This window comes from Gobio gobio (genome assembly GCF_949357685.1).
Source record: "Gobio gobio genome assembly, chromosome: 7".
Classification (NCBI taxonomy): domain Eukaryota; kingdom Metazoa; phylum Chordata; class Actinopteri; order Cypriniformes; family Gobionidae; genus Gobio; species Gobio gobio.
In genome coordinates, this window is record NC_137103.1 from 42,229,210 (window position 1) to 42,250,972 (window position 21,763).

At 37.1% G+C, this 21,763-nt stretch overlaps 1 protein-coding gene across 3 annotated transcripts in view; it reads left to right on the forward strand.

The window, feature by feature from the left end:
* Nucleotides 1–1,964: 1,964 nt before the first annotated feature.
* Nucleotides 1,965–21,763, forward strand: part of gli2a (GLI family zinc finger 2a) — a 90,562-nt gene continuing 70,763 nt past the window's right edge. For 2 of the 3 annotated variants that reach the window (XM_079821884.1, XM_079821886.1), the window contains exons 1-2: nt 1,965–2,384; nt 20,764–20,885. In XM_079821884.1, coding sequence (XP_079678010.1) covers nt 20,771–20,885 — 115 coding nt within the window. In that variant the 5' untranslated portion in view covers nt 1,965–2,384; nt 20,764–20,770. Of the gene's footprint in view, nt 2,385–20,524; nt 20,664–20,763; nt 20,886–21,763 lie in introns of those variants that run through there. The other variant, XM_079821885.1, reaches the window with a different exon arrangement.

Genomic DNA, 21,763 nt, shown 5'->3' on the forward strand with positions numbered 1-21,763 from the left:
TAAAGTTGACGGACCTTCTCGTATTTCAGCGTACTAACGTCACAATTAACCGAATATGCCGTTAATAAATAAAATAATTAGTTAAAAGGAGTCCTAATCGTTTGTTCTTGTAAGAACTGGGGCCAGTTGCATAAACTTAGCCGTCTTACTACTAATTTGACAACTAGCATTAGCAGAAAACCGACAACCGTCTTACTTTTTCAATTCAAATTATACCGATCTACCTTTTTATGTAACTGACTTTAAAAAGTTATGAGTTGTCTTGAAAAAAAAAATTCGATGACTAACTTTTAAGACTAACGTTAGTTCTTCCAGGCAGATTATGCAACAACCGGCAGATCTAACGTTACTGAATTTGAATCAGAGTGTCTACCACTAGATGGCGCCGCGGTATCTCCATTGGTCTGTTGTTGCATTTACTAGACACTACTGAGAAATGTGAATGTGGTTCTACAGGTGTGAATCAATTGCATTCATCCAGATGGAGTGTCTCAGCCTTGGATTTTTTGGTTAACACTCAAAGAATTCTCCAGTGTCTTTGCAGTTTGCTTGAGAGACTTTGTATGACAGTGAAAGCAACAGAGATGTTTAAAAAAGAAAAATGTTTGGGGTAATGTGAGTCAGAAGACTGATGGGATGAAACTTTTCAAAAGCCAGCCCGCATGCATTTTAGTAGGTAAAGGCCTTTATCAATTTCATGATAAGTTTTACAAGACATGGAAACTTTAGATAGGCTCTGCCTCTGATCATTTTATTTTAGTTAAGGAATCAACTTAAAATTTGAAAAAAGATGTCTGTCTACTCAGCAAAGCCTAATCTTATTCAATTTATTTGATGTAATCCACTCCTCGAAAAACATACCGTAAAAAAGTGATCAGTTGACTAAACTTAATAAAAGTGAGGAGTTACCTTAAAATTAAGTAAATAAACTTGTGTAATTGAAAAAAGTTATGTGAAATTGTCAAGTTCAGTCAACATTACTTTATGGGGGATTATGTGTAGGCCAACATACAATGAATGGGTTGATTTTGCTGTTATTTTCTTTATTCCCTTAATTTTAATAATGTCCTGTATATGTTTAGATACATTAAAACAGAATTGTTTGTAATCCAAAAGGTACAGGTGATTTTGAATTATTTGGAAAGTGTATAGCCTATCTGAAAAATCTTTAATGACTTTAATGACAAATAGGCCACTAATTGCACCATTCCAATAAATGCCTCCCCGTTTTATCCACTAGGTGGCGTTGTGTTGCGTTTACCGTTTGGCAAAATAGTATATAGGCTACGTCCTTACTTTAAAAAAAAATCTAGACTGATGGGTTTATAGTGGTTGTAAACCAGCTGAAGGCCAGTTTGGCCATGATGTGGGACCATCTTGAACCAGCTAAGACCAACAAACTTGTTTAGATTGGTTTAAGCTATTTTCTTATTATTATTCTTTCAGCTGGGATTCACAGGCTGGTTATCTGCAATGTGATAGAGTGCATCAACCACAAAAACATTGTTTTTTTATTTTATTGTATGTTTTAATTGATCATTGAAATGAAGATATCTTAACCAGACCCACTCATTCATAAAAATAAAAAAATAAATAAAAAAAACTGCACTATAGCTATACGCAACTTGCAAAAAGTCGAAAAACGCCCCCTTAACCTTTGAAAAACAAACGTTACAACTTCAATGCACTTTTAGATCACTTTTAATTAAAACGATTATTTGGAAAATCACGATATGATTAGGCTACTTTTTAATGTGTAGCTAAATTATGAGCTATGTGATATTGTCAGTTTAACTGCGTGTAATCTGCAAGCAACCTTAAACTGCTCATCGATTTACTTTAAGCCAAGTAATATTCTTATGCAAAGGTTTTGCAAATCTCAAGTGAAACTTGAAAGCAAACTCCTCTTAAGCCTCAACTACCTTTGGTTTGATGTAACCCGGCCCATCTGGTGAAGAGAGTGAGTGGCCCAAAACTAAAAAGAACTGGGGGGAGAAGTGGAGAAAGATAGAGGAGGGCAGATCGGATTGAAAACAAATCACGCCAACAGATCTCCCACCGCTCATCACAACCGACGACTCAACAAACTTGCTTCGGGTACATTTCTGCCGTGTTGACGGCTAAATTACTTTTTAATGTTCGAGTAGGCTAACTACAGTCTTTTGAAGACGTGCGTGTGATGGATCGTCAAAGTTTGCGAGATGCAACTGTAGCGCTTCGTCGTCCGCGAATGATGTAGTTTGCTTTTGCAAAACAAAATAAATCGCTGATGGAGTTTCGTGACAGAATCACTTTTAACATTTTTGTTTTAAGTACAATTGCGTTGTTTTTTGGATGCACGCTGGACAACTGAACAACTGACGAACTTTGCAACATCAAAGGAGGTAAATATGTATTTCGTTATGATCACAATTTGTATGCAGATGTGTTTTCAATGCATTACATCTTTCGGTTGTTACAAGTGTCGACATACTTGCTGTATAGTTATTTTTGGAATGTGTCATAAACTACAAGTTATAGCCATGCTGACGAGAAGAGTTTTTGGCTCTTTTACTTTTCATAACTTGGAGGTATATCTTCTGACTTTTGTAATCTCAAACTTTTGTCAACTCGTGTCCCAGGTGGGATGGGAATCGTAAGGAACTGTTCGATTGGTTCGATCGATTGAGATTCCTCTTAACGATTCCGGTTCTTTAATGGTTCTATTAAAGATTTGTTTAGTATTTTAATGAAGCAGTATTGTTATGAAGCGATTATTGATTGTATTACTGTTCTCAGCAGTCTGTTGCCCAATTACGAGATCATTTCAGATTGTAACAGTCTACAACAGATATGAGAAATCAGATAGGCTACTCTTTAAGAAATGTAGATTTTGTGTAGTACCAAATATACCAATAGTAGCACTAAATCTATTAAATAAACTAACAACAAAACGCAGTGTTTAGGCCTTACATTAACGTTGTCACTGCAGGCTACTTTTAAGTTTCAAAAACCTTAAATACAATAACCACCACGAGTTTATTTTCCTGGCATGACAAAGAGCCTAACTTGTAGTTCAGTAAGTGAATCAGATTTATTAATCGACTCAATTCATAAGTCCATAACAGTTTCGTTCGGGAGTCAAATCTTACTTATCGTGTTGTAGTTTTTGAATCACTAAAAGAACCGACTCACAAGATTCATTCGTTCAGGATCGTAGTAATTTATTCGGGAGTCGGTCTACGCTATTCGCGCTGTTTGTTTGATTCACCTGAAAGAACCGGTTTATAAAAGTCGTTGGTAATCGCACTATACCTGTAGGATGCATGTTTAAGATTCAGTGAAGGTGTCGACCCTGAATAGTTGTGTAGGAACTTGACAGAACAATGTTGATTAATCGAAATCATTCAGTTCTTGTTTAGAAAACGTAACTGAACAAACATGGTTCTCAGTTCCCTTACCATATTGTCTGTGTAGTGTAGTGCAGTGCATAGTTAGGGTTGTTCAAGTAAGCTGAAAAGTTCCCAAAGAAGATTTTTTAAATAAGATATATTCAGACACCATTTTTACTAGTGGGTGCAGGACATATTGGCTAGTTCATTTAAGCAAGTAAGGATAGCAAAATAAAGTAAACTGTTAAATAGTATACCCAAACATTCTTCAGACACTTTGACCTGACCATGTTTTGCTTAAGTGTTTTTTCTTTAATTGCTAATGTGACCTTTTATACCACAGACTGAACACAATTAAGCATTGCTTGGTAAATGGTTGACCTAAATTGTTATTATCTAATTGTGTACTTAAATTACATAGCTAACTGGTTAAATGTAATCCATTATATCTTTCTATCAAAGTTATCTGACATTATCAAGATTAGTTTGTTTTCACACAGTTTAACTCTGAGTTCTTGTAATTTTATTACCATTTTCTAAACTATAGCAACTAAAATGTGATAATGTGAGAAAATATTGAAGGTGTCTGAATAAATTTTGGTTTTACTGTTTATAATTCACAGAAAGCAACATCAGTAGCCTAATCATAAGCTATGTGGCTTTTCTTAGTTTTTTCTGTTGACAAACTCAAGTAACTAGTAACTTTCTATAAAAATATTGCAAAGAATTTAAGGTGTTATGTAAATTGAATTTTCTGTTTGGCAAGGATTGGCAAAAAAGAGCGGCAAGAGTGTGCCTTGTTTTCCTGAAAAACAGAAAAGTGTGTGCATGTGTTAAATTTAATGTGATGCCCAGTTGAGAGCATTAGCATAAGAATAAAAGGTCTTAGTGAATTTCCCATTGTGTAGAATGAGAAGCGCCAGCAGTCAGAGGCAGAGCGAGTGAAAGGATTCAAAAAGGGGGGGAAAAAATGATGGCCCATTCAGATTATTCAGCCTGGTTTGGGCTATGGTCATCAGCTTCTGAAACATGGGTCGAGCGTGTCACTTTCATCTTCCTTTCCTGCTGCTCTGCACATTTTCACACATTTCCCTCTTGTCCTGCTGCCTAAATCAGGGCTGTTCAGCCTTGGAATTCCGCGGGAGATTTTAACAAACGCTCATAAAGGGGGACCTTGAATGACATTGCACATGCACCGCACAAGTTTTAAGAGTACCTCTACTGTTAGGATGCAAAACATCATGGAATTTTCTACAAAGAAAATAGGATATATTATACATATTTAGTCACCGTTAAATCAAAAGTGAAAACATTGCAGTATTTATTATACATGAATTATTATAAAATGCATGTGCCCTCGTAATCTTTAATCAAAATATTTTCGCCTCCCTCTTGCTTCATCTCTTCTCTGATGTGCACACTTCGCAAACAACAAAATCAAGTCCCACCCTAAAAAAAATTCTACGTTTCGCTCTGATTTATGTCACAATAGGGAAGAAAAGACTCTCAAAGAGATGAACTTAGAACTAGACTTTGTATCTTGTTCAACGTTGTGTGTTGGGCAAGACCTTGAATCTCTTTATCAGCAAGCAAAAGCTTTGAGGAGTTCCTGAAGTACACTTGTGCCTCAAAGTGAATTGATGAGACTTTAATAGCCGTTTAAAGTGCTGTGAAAGACAGCTGTGTTTCAAGTTTGTGCGCGGCGTCTCTAGTGTCGGATTGAATTGAAGATGAGGGTAGTGTGGTGAGAAAACAGAGAGATGTGAGAAGTGGTAGCTGCTTATATTCATTTGCCCTCTCAAAGGCTGTTCTTTGAAACCCATCTCCTCGGCTTTGGCCCGTAGGACACGGGACAATCCCTGCATTTTAGTAGTTTGTGTCGGACACCCCTCCAGACATCCGCCTCATTCTCCCACAAGTGTCTGGGGTTAATAAGGATCACATCACATCCGGTTTATGAGTGTGGATGGGGTCCTTCACAGTTTTTTTTTTTTTTTTTTTCTTCTCTCGTTCTCTCATGCAACTATCAGGGCATTGTTAAGTCTGTAGCAATGTCATCAAAGAAATCCGTGAAACCACACAAACGCTCATATGTATATAAAAAGACTTTAATATGCTATTAAATAGGCCTGAATTTGATTGATTGACCTCATTAGCAATTGTTGCCAAGCCTAAAGGAAATAAGGCCCATTACACTGAGTGCCTTAGATGAAATGGCAAGTTTTCATTTTGAGAGGCTGGTTGATCTTTTACATATGCTGGAGACTCACCATATGTGTTATTTTTAATAATGCAGCAGTGCATTTTTATATGCATTCCAGATCTCAATGGATTGGGCAAAAGTTGCTGGTGTAATGCATGCACGTGTGCGGGTAAAGAAAGTACATTGCAGACAGGAACGCCGTTCACCTTCTTCAGAGGCCTGATAAGCTCTAGGCTAAGCCTTCTACTTTGTTCTCTTTCACAAAAATGTATTGTATTATTATCATTATTATTATTTTGAAGCTCTTTTACTCTTTCATTTCTTTTGGGCTGTGGGCTGGTCGGGCCACCGTTTAAAGACAGCTGGAAAATGAACAGTTGAAATGTATACTGTTTACATTAAGTTATATTTGACTTGCCATTGCTGTGACTCTATATACAGTGAAAGGCTAACGTTTCCTAAACCACACGTCCACCTGTGATTCATTTAAACCTCCAGACACTGTATGCGGAGGACGGACCTTACATTTATTTTATTAGCTGACCATGAATAAACATCATACTAGACCAAAATTACAAGTCTGTATTTGAATTTTAGATGAGGTGTAGTGACAGCTGAGTCTGTTGGAATATCCATAGAACATGAAAACAAGCTGTGGTGCTGGGAATTATATGTAGATAACTGTCAGAATGAGTTCAGTGGTTCTCAAATTTCATGGGAGTTTCCCCGGGTGGTAGACAGTACAACTTTTTAAATATGTTCTGTGTTTTATTTATAATTGATGATCTATATACAACTATATACACTCTAAAAAGTCATTCAGGGGAGCTGTTACCACAACTTAAATAAATGCATGGCTGCAAGTTAAAAATTCAAATTTATTGTTTGAATTAAACCTTTTAAGTTGCAAACATTATTTTGTAGAGTTCTGTTGACACAATAATGTTGATCATTACATCAATTTAATATCGTCTGTAATTAAATTTTCTTTGTTATTTTTTATTAGATTGTAATAAGGAAATCGTCTTGGTAACTTTGGAAATTAGGCAGTGGGTTTCTAACTCCCAGCATGCTTTGCGTAGGACTTGATAAGCAGGGTGAATGTTGAAATTAAGTGTAAATGTATTTGTTTTTAGGGAAGGGAGACCTGTTAGTGTTGAATGCTGTTATGTTTGACATTTTAAAAGAGTTTATGTAATGTTGAAGTTGTTGAATTACCATTGTGCTGAAGTGTAGATACATGAAGGTAAACTACATTGACTCTATAAGCAATGACTGTGCTAATTCCAGTGACAGGTAATATCTTGTTCATTAAATATACATGTTAAATAAGTTATGTTAGCATGTGCTTATTATGGCTGTTCATTTGAACTGAAATCGATAAGATTAATTGGTTCCAGGGCTACAACTCTGGTAGTTGGAGCGACTTCATTTTATGACTTCATCTGAGTAATCAACTTCCTCTCAAAGTATTAAGTCCCTCTAACTCAATGTAGCTTGTTGGTTGAACGTAATTTCACTCAAAGTTGTCATAACTCAAAAATATTGATGCAAATTGTTGCGTTAATTTTTTTTGTTGAGCCAACAACAAAAGTGTACAGTGTACAGGAGCAATCAAAGTCCATCCACCACATTTATATTCTTAAACTAAAAAATCCACTGAAGTAAATACAATTGTATGACCAGCATCATTACATTTTCTGTCTCTAATGCCTGCTACAGACAGTGCTATTTCTACAATCCTATAAAATCATTACAAATAATCACACTGTACAACATGGATCTAATAAACTTGGGTACAACATGTATGTAGACTGTACGATGATGACACGTATTGAATTGTAGGCTACGACACAAGTTAGTACTGTATAATAAAGCCACGACTATAGAAATCGTCACGATTTGTTTTCGTATGGGACAGCCCAAATTAGCACAGTGTGTACCGGGCATAATGGGTAATTTCTTGTTAGTGAATCAAACACATATAGTACAACCAGTGTAGACCGATTCTTAGATGATAACTCTAATAATGAGTTGGTTCTTTTTAGGGAATCAAGAATTTACAATGCAACCAGTGTAGATTGATTCCCAAACGAATGACTATAATGAGTCAAATCTTGTTAGTAAATCAAAAACAATACCACAGCCAGTGTATTGATTTCCAAACGAATGGCTGTAATGAGTCGAATCTTGTTTGTGAATCAAAAACAAATAGCACAACCAGTGTATTGATTCCCAAACGAATGGCTGTAATGAGTAGAATCTTGTTAGTGAATCAAAAACAAATAGCACAACCAGTGTATTGATTCCCAAACGAATGGCTGTAATGAGTCGAATCTTATTAGTGAATCAAAAACAAATAGCACAACCAGTGTATTGATTCCCAAACGAATGGCTGTAATGAGTCGAATCTTGTTAGTGAATCAAAAACAATACCACAGCCAGTGTATTGATTTCCAAACGAATGGCTGTAATGAGTCGAATCTTGTTAGTGAATCAAAAACAATACCACAGCCAGTGTATTGATTTCCAAACGAATGGCTGTAATGAGTTGAATCTTGTTAGTGAATCAAAAATAATACCACAGCCAGTGTATTGATTCCCATACGAATGGCTGTAATGAGTCGAATCTTGTTAGTGAATCAAAAACAATACCACAGCCAGTGTATTGATTTCCAAACGAATGGCTGTAATGAGTTGAATCATGTTAGTGAATCAAAAATAAAACCACAGCCAGTGTATTTATTCCCAAACGAATGGCTGTAATGAGTCGAATCTTGTTAGTGAATCAAAAACAAATAGCACAACCAGTGTATTGATTTCCAAACGAATGACTGTAACGAGTCGATTCTTTTTAATGACTCAAAAACATATTGTGCTACCAGAGCAGTGTAGTTTTGTCTTTCAAACAAATGATTCCAAGTGAATCAAAAACATAAAGTGCAATCAGTCTAGACTGATCACTGAAACGAATGACTCTTAAATGAATGAATGACGTACGTTTCTCCGTTGTTTGTTTAGTGCTGTTGTTAAACATTAAGGCCATTCATTGGATTGCATTAATGCTGTCTCTATAAAGTCAGTGACAACTCGATACAAAGAGTGTTTAATCCATTTATTACTGAAATGATCATAACCATTTTTTTGCAGTGGAGTTACATTTACGTTTCCCAAATACCCTTAAAACTACTAAAAGAATCATTGATGAAGCTGTTAGGGAACTGGAGTTGTTAAGATGAATCCAAACCAGAACAGGAATCGATAAATTCTTTACAATTCCCAACTTTGACTTGAATGTTTTGATCAAAGGATCCTGAATCGATCCTGAAAAGTTTGTGAGAAAAGTTAGTCGAATTTTTGCTTGAGAACTTTCTCAATGTGAGAGGAAGGAATATAAACCGGTGTATGTCAAGATAGGCAGGCATTATGTGCAGCTTACTATTAAGTCAACAGCCAGCATTAAATCAAAGTTCCGTGTGACACTGTGGCCTCTGAGGGTTAGCTTTGATGTGCTAGTTAATTAATTCCTGAAGGGCTGCTGACGGGCTATCCAGTTCTCCATTATGGGAACCTCTTCACAGCGGCTGCCTGTATCGTTATTCAGTTATTGTATCATCTTCACAGCCTGCGAGTCGCAGTTTACCCTCTCACTGTCACAGGCTCAAACAATAGCACACTGTTCCAAGTGTTTGTTGTCAGTGCTAATCGGATGCAGAAACCGAGTCTGAAGTGCACAGAGGCCACCGGCGGTTCGGCAGGGTAGTCTTCTGTTTCCGGAGTTATTGGAAACGGAGAAGTCGATGCAAGGGAGTTGTGATTTATCAGGCGGCCTCCCAACTCCTGACCAGACTTGCAAGGAATGGAGTGGGTAGATAGATCAGTCTCATTGCGTTCCATAGGATGAGCAGGGAGATCCAAAGAGGAGCGCTGAATTCCTGCCAGGCCACAGACTCCTCCAACAGACTGGAAGACGAGCTGGATGTGTTGAGCAAGGAGAAGCCATGTGGTAATCTTTAGCAATCAGCCCGCTTGTTCCCCCGACACACATGTCCACTCCCGCTCGTGGCCTCTCCCTGAACGCCGTGCTGGATCTCGGCCAGGCTCACTGTGGAATTTTCTCACTACGTTGTGCTGGATAAGGATCATGTGTGTCCCTGTCATCATCTCGCAGTTCCCGGTGTAGCTTAAATATATGACTCCCCACATTGGGGTCTTTAGAACTGTGAGCATCTCAAAGATTAGAAACATTCATGACAAGGGATGAGAAAATTGCTCTTTCATTGTACCACTTTTTTCTACCACCCTTGCTATAAAAGCAACAATTCATATAGGTGCACTCTCAAATGTTCATTTTTTTAGTCTGGACGCAGACTAGATGCAATGACAACCAAGTTCAGTTTTGGTCTATTCTCAACTCAAAATAATAGTGTCCTGCAAAACATTAATCCTTAAGCCTTGATGCGAGTTAGCATTTTAGAACTTCAGGTTCCATCGTCCTAAAGTCAATAGGTATTTTTTGTTTTGTTTTTTTGTTAAATGGCTGAAATAAGGTCTGTGGTTAACATAAGTTCAGGATATTTTATAGTTTTATTCATAAGAATGATGTAAAATACATCAGTAATACCCTAGTTTTTTTTAAGCTTTTATAAGCTATGTCTTGAAAAAGACTGTTGCTAACAAGTGGCTAACTGTACAGAGGTTGTTGGGGACATTTAACCTCACACCGAACAGTAAAACTCATCGACTCATTAGCCTGCTTTTACAGCCTTCAATGTAAACCCGAATAAGTTGGCAAAACCCCAAAAATGTAGGCAATCAGTTACAACACATTTTTAAAGTTAAGAAATTCAAAGTTTAAGCAAGCGGAACTGCCAGATTTTTTATTTTGCACTTGTCCCTTTTAACTGCTTTTAACTTAAAATATTTGAGTAAGCTAACTACAAAACTTAGCTAGCTTTAACTAGCTAATTCAGCAAATGCTAACTTGCTAATTGCTAACAAGCTAAGCTCATGCTCCACTCGTCACCATGACACCCAACATAAACTCTTTTTAAATTAGAATAGCTAAACATTAAACACTACTAAATCAGTAACACTTTACAATAAGGTTATATTAGTTAATGCATTAGTTAACATGAACTAACCATGAACGACACCGCTGTTCAGCATTAGTTAATCTTTGTTAACGTTAGTTCATAAAAATCCAGCTGTTCATGGTTTGTTCATGTTAGTTCACAGTGCATTAACTAATGTTAGCAAGATTTTAATAATGGATTAGTAAATGTTGAAATTAACAAAGATAAATAAATGCTTTATAAGTGCAGTTCATTATTAGTTCATGTTAACTAATGTAGTTAACTAATGTTAACTAATGAACCTTATTGTAAAGTGTTACCACTAAATCTCCCACCAAAACATTATATAACACTTCATTTGAGCATTTATTCTCCCTTTCGAGTGCTACGGCAAAGCATGCTGGGAAATAGAAATCCCAGCCCAGTTTGCGATAAATTTAAGTTTGTCTAAATGAAAAGAAACAAGCTCATAAAACTCAAAACAATGAAACAATTCAGATAACTTAAAATGTGTCAGTTTTGTGAGCTCATAAAAGTTCACTAGATTGAACTCATTTGTTTAAGTTTACTCTACTCAAACCAATTAATTATTTTGAGCATTTGCAGTGCTGTGTTTATACTCTTGCAAACTATTCAAACTTTTCAACTTGAAGATTTTAAATCACGATGAAAAGAGAACTTTTGTTGGTCACAGAGCTTATTTTCTACAATAATCCAAAAGCCAGTGGAAAAATCCTATTGGCTTTTTGTCTAGGGAACCAGGGTGATGCAAACTTATGGGTTGGCCTACAAAACTACCTCATCCCTGCTGCAGTCTGTTACAGTTTTGACCACTTTTATGATGCTTTTATGGTCCGTTTTTGTAATTTTTGGAGCTTTACAGCCACTTTTTCTGTTGTTGTTTGGCAAGAACTACTTAATAATTGATCAAAAAAAGGTTTGGAACAACATGAGAGGGTGAGTAAATGATGACTGAATGTGTATTTTTGGCTGAACAATTTCTTTGAAACAAATTCATAGAATATTAGTGCTGACCGATAAGCTGAATGTATCTGAGTTGTCCAAAACAGGGTAGGGGACCTGGGTAAGTGTGAGGGTGTAAAGCAGCTGGTAGTTAGGAATCCACACAGACACCCTCACACGTTACAGAGACCAGTGTTTCTCCACCCTCCGGACCCCTGCACAGCTGACAGACCCCCGACTTGCAAAAAAAGCTGTAAAATATGCTTACACTTGCTGACACCATGAAGAAATCATCAGAGAGACGAAGATAACAGAAGCCTTACACTTTGAACTGAGAAGATGAGTATAACTAAGGGTTCAGGTTTAGAATTACTTTATATTTGACCATGACGATGGGCCGATATTTTCAAATTTGGAGTGTGCAGGTATAAACCAAACGGTGAAATGATATTATGAAATGGATAGAGTTATGACTCTAAATTGTGATTGGATGAGCCACGTTCATTGCTGATAAATTCTGTATGTTTACTCCAGCCATAAATAGTCACTCAGTTAGCTAATGAACTACATTACTTAAGCCATAAATTAAAACTCGCCACTATTAAGTTAATTTAAACAATAGGAATGAATAATGAATATTGCCATTTTTGACGTTTTATGAACGCAAAACACATTTATACAGCATACGTATATATAAAGGTTTTGCGTTCATAAAACGTACAAAAAAATATACACTGAACAAAACGCAACACTTTTGTTTTTGCCCCCATTTTTCATGAGCTGAACTCAAAGATCTAAGACTTCTTCTATGTAAACAACTTCACATTTACATCTAGGGCACACTGTGCAATAATCATGTCTAATCAGCATCTTGATATGCCACACCTGTGAGGTGGGTGGAGCATCTCGACAAAGGAGAAGTGCTCACTAACACAGATTTAGACTGATTTGTGGACAATATTTGAGAGAAATAGGCCTTTTGTGTACATAGAAAAAGTCTTAGGCTGTGTTCACACTGCAGGGCTTAATGCTCAATTCCGATTTTTTGAAAAAATGCGATTTTTTTGCAAGGCCGTTCACATTTCCAATTAAATGCGACCTTTTGTGATCTCCTGTGTGAACGTGAAATGACCCAGAAGTGACCCGCATGCGCAGAAGAGTACTCAACGGTCAACGACGTCACTTGTTGTTTACGGAAGTAGCCAAATATGGGTGTCAGCATTGGAGTTCGTTTAGCTTTATTAAAGTTATTTTCGCAACGGAGCCAGCACCATTACAACCTTCTCATGTTAAGAAGAAAATTAAAAAAGAGGAGGAGAGCAAGGTTTTTGGCCATGGCGTTTTGTGGAGCAGTGGTAGCAACGTCGGTACAGAGAAACGTGTGTGTGCGGAGTCGCAGCCAGGAGTGGTGGGATACTGATGTGAGTGGCTTTACTGATACCGAATTTGTCAGTAACTTCAGAATGACCAGATCCACCTTCAATTATGTTTGCGAGCGCCTTCAACTAACTTTGTCACGGGAAGAGACACGTCTGCGGCGGCCCATAACAGTGCAGAAACGCGTTGGAGTTGGAGTGTATTGGCTAGCAACAGGTGCGTACTTCTTTTATTGGCGGTTAGCAACTATTTCTTGTGCATTACCGCCACCACTGGACTGGAGTAAGGAACGGGAGTTACAATGATGACGTTTGTCGCGTATCAACGACGTGCGGGTCGGATACATGTGACCTGGCAGTTCAGACTGAAGACGCATTTCAAAAGATCGGATATGTATCGGATTTGGACCACATTCCCAAGTGGCCTGGGTCGCATTTGAAAAGATCGGATCTGTGTCGTTCCGACTGTCATGAAAAGATCAGATACAGGTCGCATAAGGGCAAAAAAATCGGAATTGGGTCGTTTCAGCCTGCAGTGTGAACGCAGCCTTAGATCTTTGAGTTCAGCTCATGAAAAATGGGGGCAAAAACAAAAGTGTTGCGCTTATAATTTTGTTCAGTGTATATATTCATATATATATTATTCATTGTTTTATTTTGACAAAGATAATTTAAAGTAACAATTGTTAAAATACATTGGATGATTAAGAACATGGTTAATCACAAAAACATGCATGTGCTGGTTGTGCGGTCGGCATTCATAATGTTTCCTTAGCCTAAATTATATTTACCCTTAATGATACAGTACACCCTCAAGCTGCTGAGCCCAACTGTACAATAAAATGCGTCCCATTCAGTAAGTTAGCTGCTAATTACGTTGAAACTACATTACACCGCAACTATAATTGCCTTCACAAGCATGTAATTAACATTTGTGTCTGTTTCTTTCTGGGAGGACAGACGGAGGGATGACAGCTGGGCCTGTAGCGAGAGAGCGCTAACTACCCATTTGGTTTAGTGACCCGAGCAAATGGTGTGCAGAGAGAGCAAATTCTTTCATGAGATCTGCGATGTGACACGCAACAGCTGCACTACGCTCTGTTAAAGTATCCTCTCAGTAAGCCTCACCTTATTTATAAACACTTGTAATATAAACACAGCTCTCATAACGATTTAATTAGGTGCACAAACATATACAACGACATTCTCAGCACACTCAACGGAGCTTCGCTTTGACCCTCGCTGAGACCGCTTCTTAAACGATAGACTTGGTTGTAAAGTAAACATCTGTTTCAGATTTTTAGGAGGACAAAGAGATCAAGCACAGGATATTGCATATATGCAGGGGTTTAGGCTTGGGGGGGATGGGTAAGGTCATCCTCTGGTCTTTTCCCTGCTGGTCAGTGGGGTATATCTCCGTCTCTAACTGCCTGCCAACTCATCAGGTCTGTCAGTGTTGAGAGGAGGATATTATAGTTCTGCTGCTTTGCTATGAACTTCCCTGCTCATTCATAATGATCTGTGCATCAGGTTGTTATGGGAGTTAATAGTGAGATATTCTAACTGCGACATTGACTGGGTGCAGCTTTGTCCTATTCCGGAATGTAAAAAGAATATGAGGAGATTTTAAAGGGTTAGTATACCTTATTTACTCACCCTCGTGTCGTTCCAAACCTGTACGATTTTTCATTCATTTTCGAAACACAAATGAAGATATTTTAAATGAAATCTGAGAGATTTCTCTCCCTACCACTTTCTCGCTTAAAGAGATAAATAAACGCTGCGTCAGAAATCGCGTACTGTCTGAGTAGGTACTACATTTGAGTTTGAACTTACTTCAGGACCGTTAAAAAAAAGTATGGTCTATATAGTATGAATGTGTGTAGTGTGAATGTAATCCGGACGTACTACATCTGCCAAGTTGTCATTATCACATGACCTACCAGCGTCAGTTGCGTCGCTTCACCTCCATTCATAAATCCTCTCCTGGGATAGTTAAGTGTCCAGCAAATGCACACTTCAGAATCCTGCCGGAAGTACTAGGTCATCTAGGGACTTTTCGCCTCCCGTTTTACGAAAACTATGAATTTGGACGTACTATATTGGCGTTTTTCGCCTTACTAGTATTCGATTTCGGATGCAATGAAAGATTGTAAAACTAATCCATATGAATTGAGCATTTAGTCCAAATTTTCTAAAGAGACTTGATGGCTTTATATGATGAACGGATTGAATTTAGGCATTTATTCACACATTGAACAGCGAACATGCTCTTACGCAGCATGTTTGAGCTTCCGCTACACAAGAATGAACCTCATTGGTTCTCACACATCAATCATACATGCGTCCTTTTACCTTTTACCACATCTGATGAACGTTTCTATGTGAATAAAAGGCCAAATTCAATCTGTTCATCATATAAAGCGATCATGTCTCTTCATAAAATTTTGACTAAACCGCTCAACTCATTTGGATTCATTTTGCGGTCTCGTTATTAAGTTTTTGAAGCATCAAAGTGGTAGTTCCTGATTTCATTATCATTTGTGTTTCGACGATGAATGAAAGTCTTACGAGTTTGGAGCGACATGAGAGTGAGTAAATGTTGACCACATTTTTATTTTGGGGTCAACTATCCCTTTAATGGTCCTGTTCGAGTGTTGTGTTAAAATAGTAACTTGTTACTATAATCACAAGATATTACCATCAATTTTCCATTTATAAAATTACAAAATACAGTTTAAATACAGTTCTTGTACTTCTTTTGAAGTCTCATCTGCTCACCAAGGCTGTATTTATTTGATCAACAAATACAGTAAAACAGTTATATTATGAAATATTATTACAATTTATAATAGAAATTTAAAATATTTTAATATATTTCAAAATGTAATTAATTCCTGGGATGGCAAAGCTTAATTATCAGGATCATTACTCCAGTTTTCAGTGTCAGATGATCCTTCAGAAGTCATTCTAAAATGCTGATTTTATGCTCAAGAAACATTTCTTATTATTATCAATGTTGAAAACAGTTGCACGGCTTAATATATATATATATATATATATATATATATATATATATATATATATATATATATATATATATATATATATATATATATATATATATATATATATATATATATATATATATATATATATATATATATATATATATATATATATAAATATCTATTATTTTTAAAAATATAACATTTTTGTTACATTATAAATGTATTTACTGCCAGTTTTGATAAATTTAATGCATCCTTTCTGAATATATTCTATATACATTTCTTAATTTTTTTTTATAATGTATAATTTAAAGATGGCATACTATGTGTTATAGTGTGTCATAGCCATCATTCAAACGTGTTGTAATGAGTGATGTAATTATGGCTTAGTGGAAGTAATTAGAAAAGGGGTCCCATTATAATGTAGTGATTTATTATTGATAACCGTTTTGGAGTAACTTCCACGACCCTGCTGACCTGATGACATTAGATGCACTTCATGCTTGTAATGTTATCCATGTTCCTGGATTACAAGATGACACATACCACATGGAAACGGACGCTTAACACACGATTAAGGTTAAGCGTAAAGAAATAACCTTGTCTAATCACTTTGCTCAACTATTGCACTGGAATTGAGTTGTTTTGAATGTAACTCTCACTTGCATTTATAACTGTACAGATGAAGAAGAGGTGATTTATGTCCTCACCATGGCCCTGTGCAAAAGATAAGCGAGATAGACTAGAGAGATCCTCAAATAAGAGGAAGTTTGCATTCCATTGTGTTGCTCGAGAGGCAAGCCGTAACACAGTTGAAAAGAAACGAGGCTCCGAGCCAAACACGTTCATTGCATTAGCGTACAGAAAGTGTTTATTTGTTAATTTAGCGGTTTATTTATCTGTTTATGCTTTGGATTGTTTTGCTGCTAAGAGCTTATGGTGCTATTGGAGTGTTGAACAGAAGCGTGGGCTTCTAGAATTGCACTCATCATTTATTGATGGAAAATGTTCAGCTCTGTAAGATGGTACAAGGTGTTTCTTCAGCATCCATTTGATTGTTCAGAAGGGCCACGGGGTTTTCTCTCTCATTATCTCTGGTTTTTGTCCTTTTTTTCACCCTCCCAGTCCTGTGGGGTGGATGGTCTTTTTCACACCTGTTGCTTCCTTTCAGACTGATGACAGGCACAGAAAGAAGCAGTCAAAGCTGCCTGTCATGTATTCAGGGAAATTGAAGAAAAGTTCATGGAGCTTCCTGGAAGAAAAACACTTTTGACACTTTGGGAGTCCACGTAATTGCTGGTGTTAAGTAGTCGGTGTAATTGCTTTCCTCAAAATGGAGGGAAAGTTGTGTGAAGAAGATAAAGTGGATTGTGTCCAGCTTTATTACTTGACTTAACTTGTCAAACTATTGGTTGGAAGGGAAATCAAATTTACAACAAGTGTAAAGTTAATCAAATGTCCTCCTTCTGCTCTTCTCTTGCAGCACACTTTTTGAGAAAACACTCAGGTCTAATCATTATCTGTGATGGTGAATTTGTGAAGGTGGTCTGCATGGCCAATCCATGAGCAGGAGCGAAGGGGGGATTTTGTGAACGGTCACGGCTGAACTTTCCGGCCCAGCAGTAGGTGGGGTAATGCGGTAGGGGGCGGCTATGGAGGATTAGCCCGCAAGCCTGCGTGGTCTCACACCCCTCTGTCATGCAGACCTGAGTTTCTGATCCTTTTCGCACGCTGCATTTGTCAAAGCAGCCACGCAGAAGAACAAAGTTGCTTTCTTGTCGTTTTTCACCCTCACCGCCACCTGTCCACTCGGTTATGTACACCTGTACTGTCAGAACTTCTTGTCAAAGGGTCAGAGTTAGGTTTAGACTACACACCGTGACAAGAAAATGGCAACATATTAGCTATGCAAATCAAACAGTAGAATTTTGGCCATTTTGGGATGATTAGCCATACCAGGTTAGCCTTTTAGTCTTAACTTTTGAACCAATAGCTAACAGCCCTGCCATTTGAATAATGCACAATTTTCAAATCTCTCTATCTTTCAAAGTTTGCGGGTATGTATGTTTTTTTTAAGAAATTAATTGTATTCATTAAGAATGCATTAAATTGATCCAAAGTTCAGAAAATCCTGAACAAAATGTATCATGGTGTCCACAAAAATATTAAGCATCACAAACAGTTTTCAACAATGATAAGAATGAGAAAATATATTTTTTATTGTAAAAAATACTATGCAATATTACTGTTAAAAAAATAGGGCTGTCAAAATAAAATCCAAAATAAAAGTTTGTATTTATATTATGTGTGTGTGTACTGTGTATAATTAGTATGTACATTTGAATACACGCATACATACATGTATGTATTTTAGAAATATTTGCATGTATATTATAATACATAATAATAATACACAGTACACACACATATATTATGTAAACACAAACTTTCATTTTTGGATGCGATTAGTCACGATTAATAGTTGAAACTAAAAGCACTATATAGTAAATTGAAGTATTGAAATGAATCCTTGCATGGTGGATGTTATGGATAATGATTGATCATCTTTGACAGGTGTTTATGAGTCATTGTTACTGTGCGTCTATTCCAGGGCAGATTTGGCTGCAGTAATGGGTGTTACTGGCAAATAAAGGCGACGAGCGCCAGTAATAGCATGTTTGTGTTTAACTAATGTCCTCAAACAGGGTTTCATTTCATTTAACATTCTCTTTTAACAATCGTGGTAATGATATGGAACAAGAAAAACCTTGAGTCCTGGAAGGTGGTTTCCATAAGAGACGTATAGAAATGTCCCAGTTGTTATAATTGGCCTGTGTACATTTGATGACAACACTGAGTTCACAAGTCGCATTAGGAGGCCTCATTATTAATGTATAAATGAATCCTTTGACATCTACAATGTTTAGTTACATCTATGAAGAGGTGTCAGTGAGACAGGATGGCAAATGTACCCTCTTGGCTAACAAGCAGTGAGACAGATGCTGGCCAACTCCAACAGTCCACCTCTAATCGGCTTATCTTGGCAAAAGGATGTTTAACTGGCACAAGAAAAGGCTGATGAATGTGGCCACAGGTACTCTTGCAGGATACTGAACATAAGAAAATTATATTTTGGATTAGCATGTAGAAACAACATTCAAAAGGTCAAAAGTAAAGCATCATTTAGTTTGCATGCATCACTTTTTGCAGCACACTACTAATAATATAGCCAGTTATTTTCCCTAATCGTCTGTTGTGATATGATAAATGCAGACATGCTGGGTTTTTTCCTCTTCTTTTGTTTGTTTGTTTTGGCAGAAGAAAAATATAAAGTTTATCACAATTATGACTTTAATTTTCAATTGTGATTTTTAAAGGGTTCCAAATACCACAGTCTACAGGGCTTCTTGATTATGGCAAAAATTATAATCATGATTATTTTGGTCAATATTGAGATCGGGATTATTTAACATAATTACTGACTACATGCATTTATTGAACGTTGCACGTTGTTTAAATAGCAAATGCACACGCGCCCATCTGTTCACCCATGGGCATGCTGGTGTGAAAACGAGGTGTGTTCAGGCGCATTGTTGGCACATTGCTATTTTGAGGCAGCTGAAAACGACTACGCCATTGACCAACAAAAACCTGGTCTAAAGTCAATAGCGCAGTTTTTTTGTGTTATTTGAAGGGCGCGTTAGTAATGTGCGCCTATAGGCAGGTACACAACGCGCGTACACTCTGCTTGCTACACACACAGGGACGTGCAGCAGCACACAAACATTTTTAAATATTAAAAATAAAAGGATTCCTCTGTGGAGAAGCTTTCAAATTGGCAAATTCCGCCATGTAAATAGCAAATCCGCCATGGTGCAAGCACAACTGGCTTTTAAAGGGAATGGGAGATGAGAGACTGATTGGTTTGTTGCATGTTAACCCAAAACACACCCATGACTCATTAAGAGACTAGGTACAACCCTTTTGGAACATGTGCCTGGCACGCCATCGTTTTTTCTGTCGTTAAACTAGCAAAAGTGGATTCGGACATGCCCTAAGTACACCTGTTCATCATTAAAATAGGGCCTTATGAGTGTTGATGTGAAAATTTATTATTTTTTCCCTATTTATTTCAACTAAATCTGAGTAGAATCATGCTTTGCAAGGTGTATTAAACATACTTGTTCATTTGCTGAAGAACAAACAACATGGGCAGCCACAATCAGACACTGAATGGCCTCAGTCTGGACCTCTTTTCAATCCTAAACCACTCGCTGTTTGCTCTGAACCAAGGATAATCTTGTAGGTTACACAAAGTTAAACAAGCGGCGTGCTGCCAAGTCATCTGCCTTCAGCACAGGCACTTGAGCGCTCTGACAGAGCTGCCATAGAGGAGGTACTCTGCACGCTCTCTGCTTTGTCTCTTCTGGTAACATGGCATTTCTACAACGGCTTTTCTAAGCTCTCAAAACAAACAGCCAAGTCATGAGACAGGGCAGAGGGAAGTGAAGGATTTTTCTTTAGAGTTGTAGTTTATATAATGGAAACATTTTCAGTCACTCCCTCCGAAGATTTCATGCATTTGTAGAGCTATTTGTCGAGGGAAGTGATGTTACATTTTGCATCAGTCATTGCATATGTTTTTAAAAGCGTATCAATGGCAGGTTACGACACCTCTTTTGTCTGCTAACCTACTTCATGTTTCAGCAGGTCATCTATTTGTGTGACTCAGAAGACACTAAAAATCTGTTTTTTCTCTTTCAGGCTCATCATGGAGACCACAAGTTCCACCACCACAGAAAAGAAGGAATGCAAGGGGACAGGCCTGGATGGAAGTAGTTTCTCAGACCTTCCCAAAAAGCCCTCACCGACCACGGCATCTCGAGGTACTGTATTCTCCAATGGAAAAGGTGCACTGCCTTATTTTCTGATGTTGAACTGCTTTCTTTCCTATCCCAGTTAAATGTGTAGAGACAGTTCATAGCTTGACTTACGAAGTGTGATCTCTGGTGCTTTTCAAAAGTTTTCTTTATTTGTTTGGATTGTCCGACCAAGTTAAGGTTAGCTAGTTAGCTCCTGGTGGTAAATAGTGTGTTTGGGAATCCAGTTTAGAAGTGTTATTTTAGTATTATTTATATTCTATTATAGTATTTATGAATATTTTTAATAAGCTTGTATTTTATAATATTTCCACTCGGCTTTAAAGGCATAATATTTACGATTTTTTAATTAAAATATCCGAAAACCACAAGAACAGTGTTATATATATGTATATTTACTTACATTATTCCAAATGTTTACATTATTAGAATGTTTAAATCCAGAAATAAGCTATTTTAAACAGGACACAGGCCGTGTTCATGTGTCGCCTATCTATGATGGTTCTATTTTGTAGAAACAATGGAAACACCAAAGAAGCTTTAATATATAATGTGTTTTATTAGACAGGTGAGCAACTGTTTGAATACATTCATCGACAGAAAACTAATCATTATTATATACCTCAACACAGTTAGTCTTATTGTTTAAATCTCGTTTTGTTGATTTACCACGCCTAATATCCATTTACCAAGTGGTATTTTTTACATATTATTTAAAATTATTATTAAGACCCAAGATTACGCTACATAACAAAAGACGTGTTCATATATCGGCTGACAGATAAATAGAATTCATTGCGTATCGGCCCGGTTTGCTCGTGTATCACTTGTTGACTCAAAGATGCAAAGAAAAGAGTGATGGACGAGAGGCTGTACATGTTTAA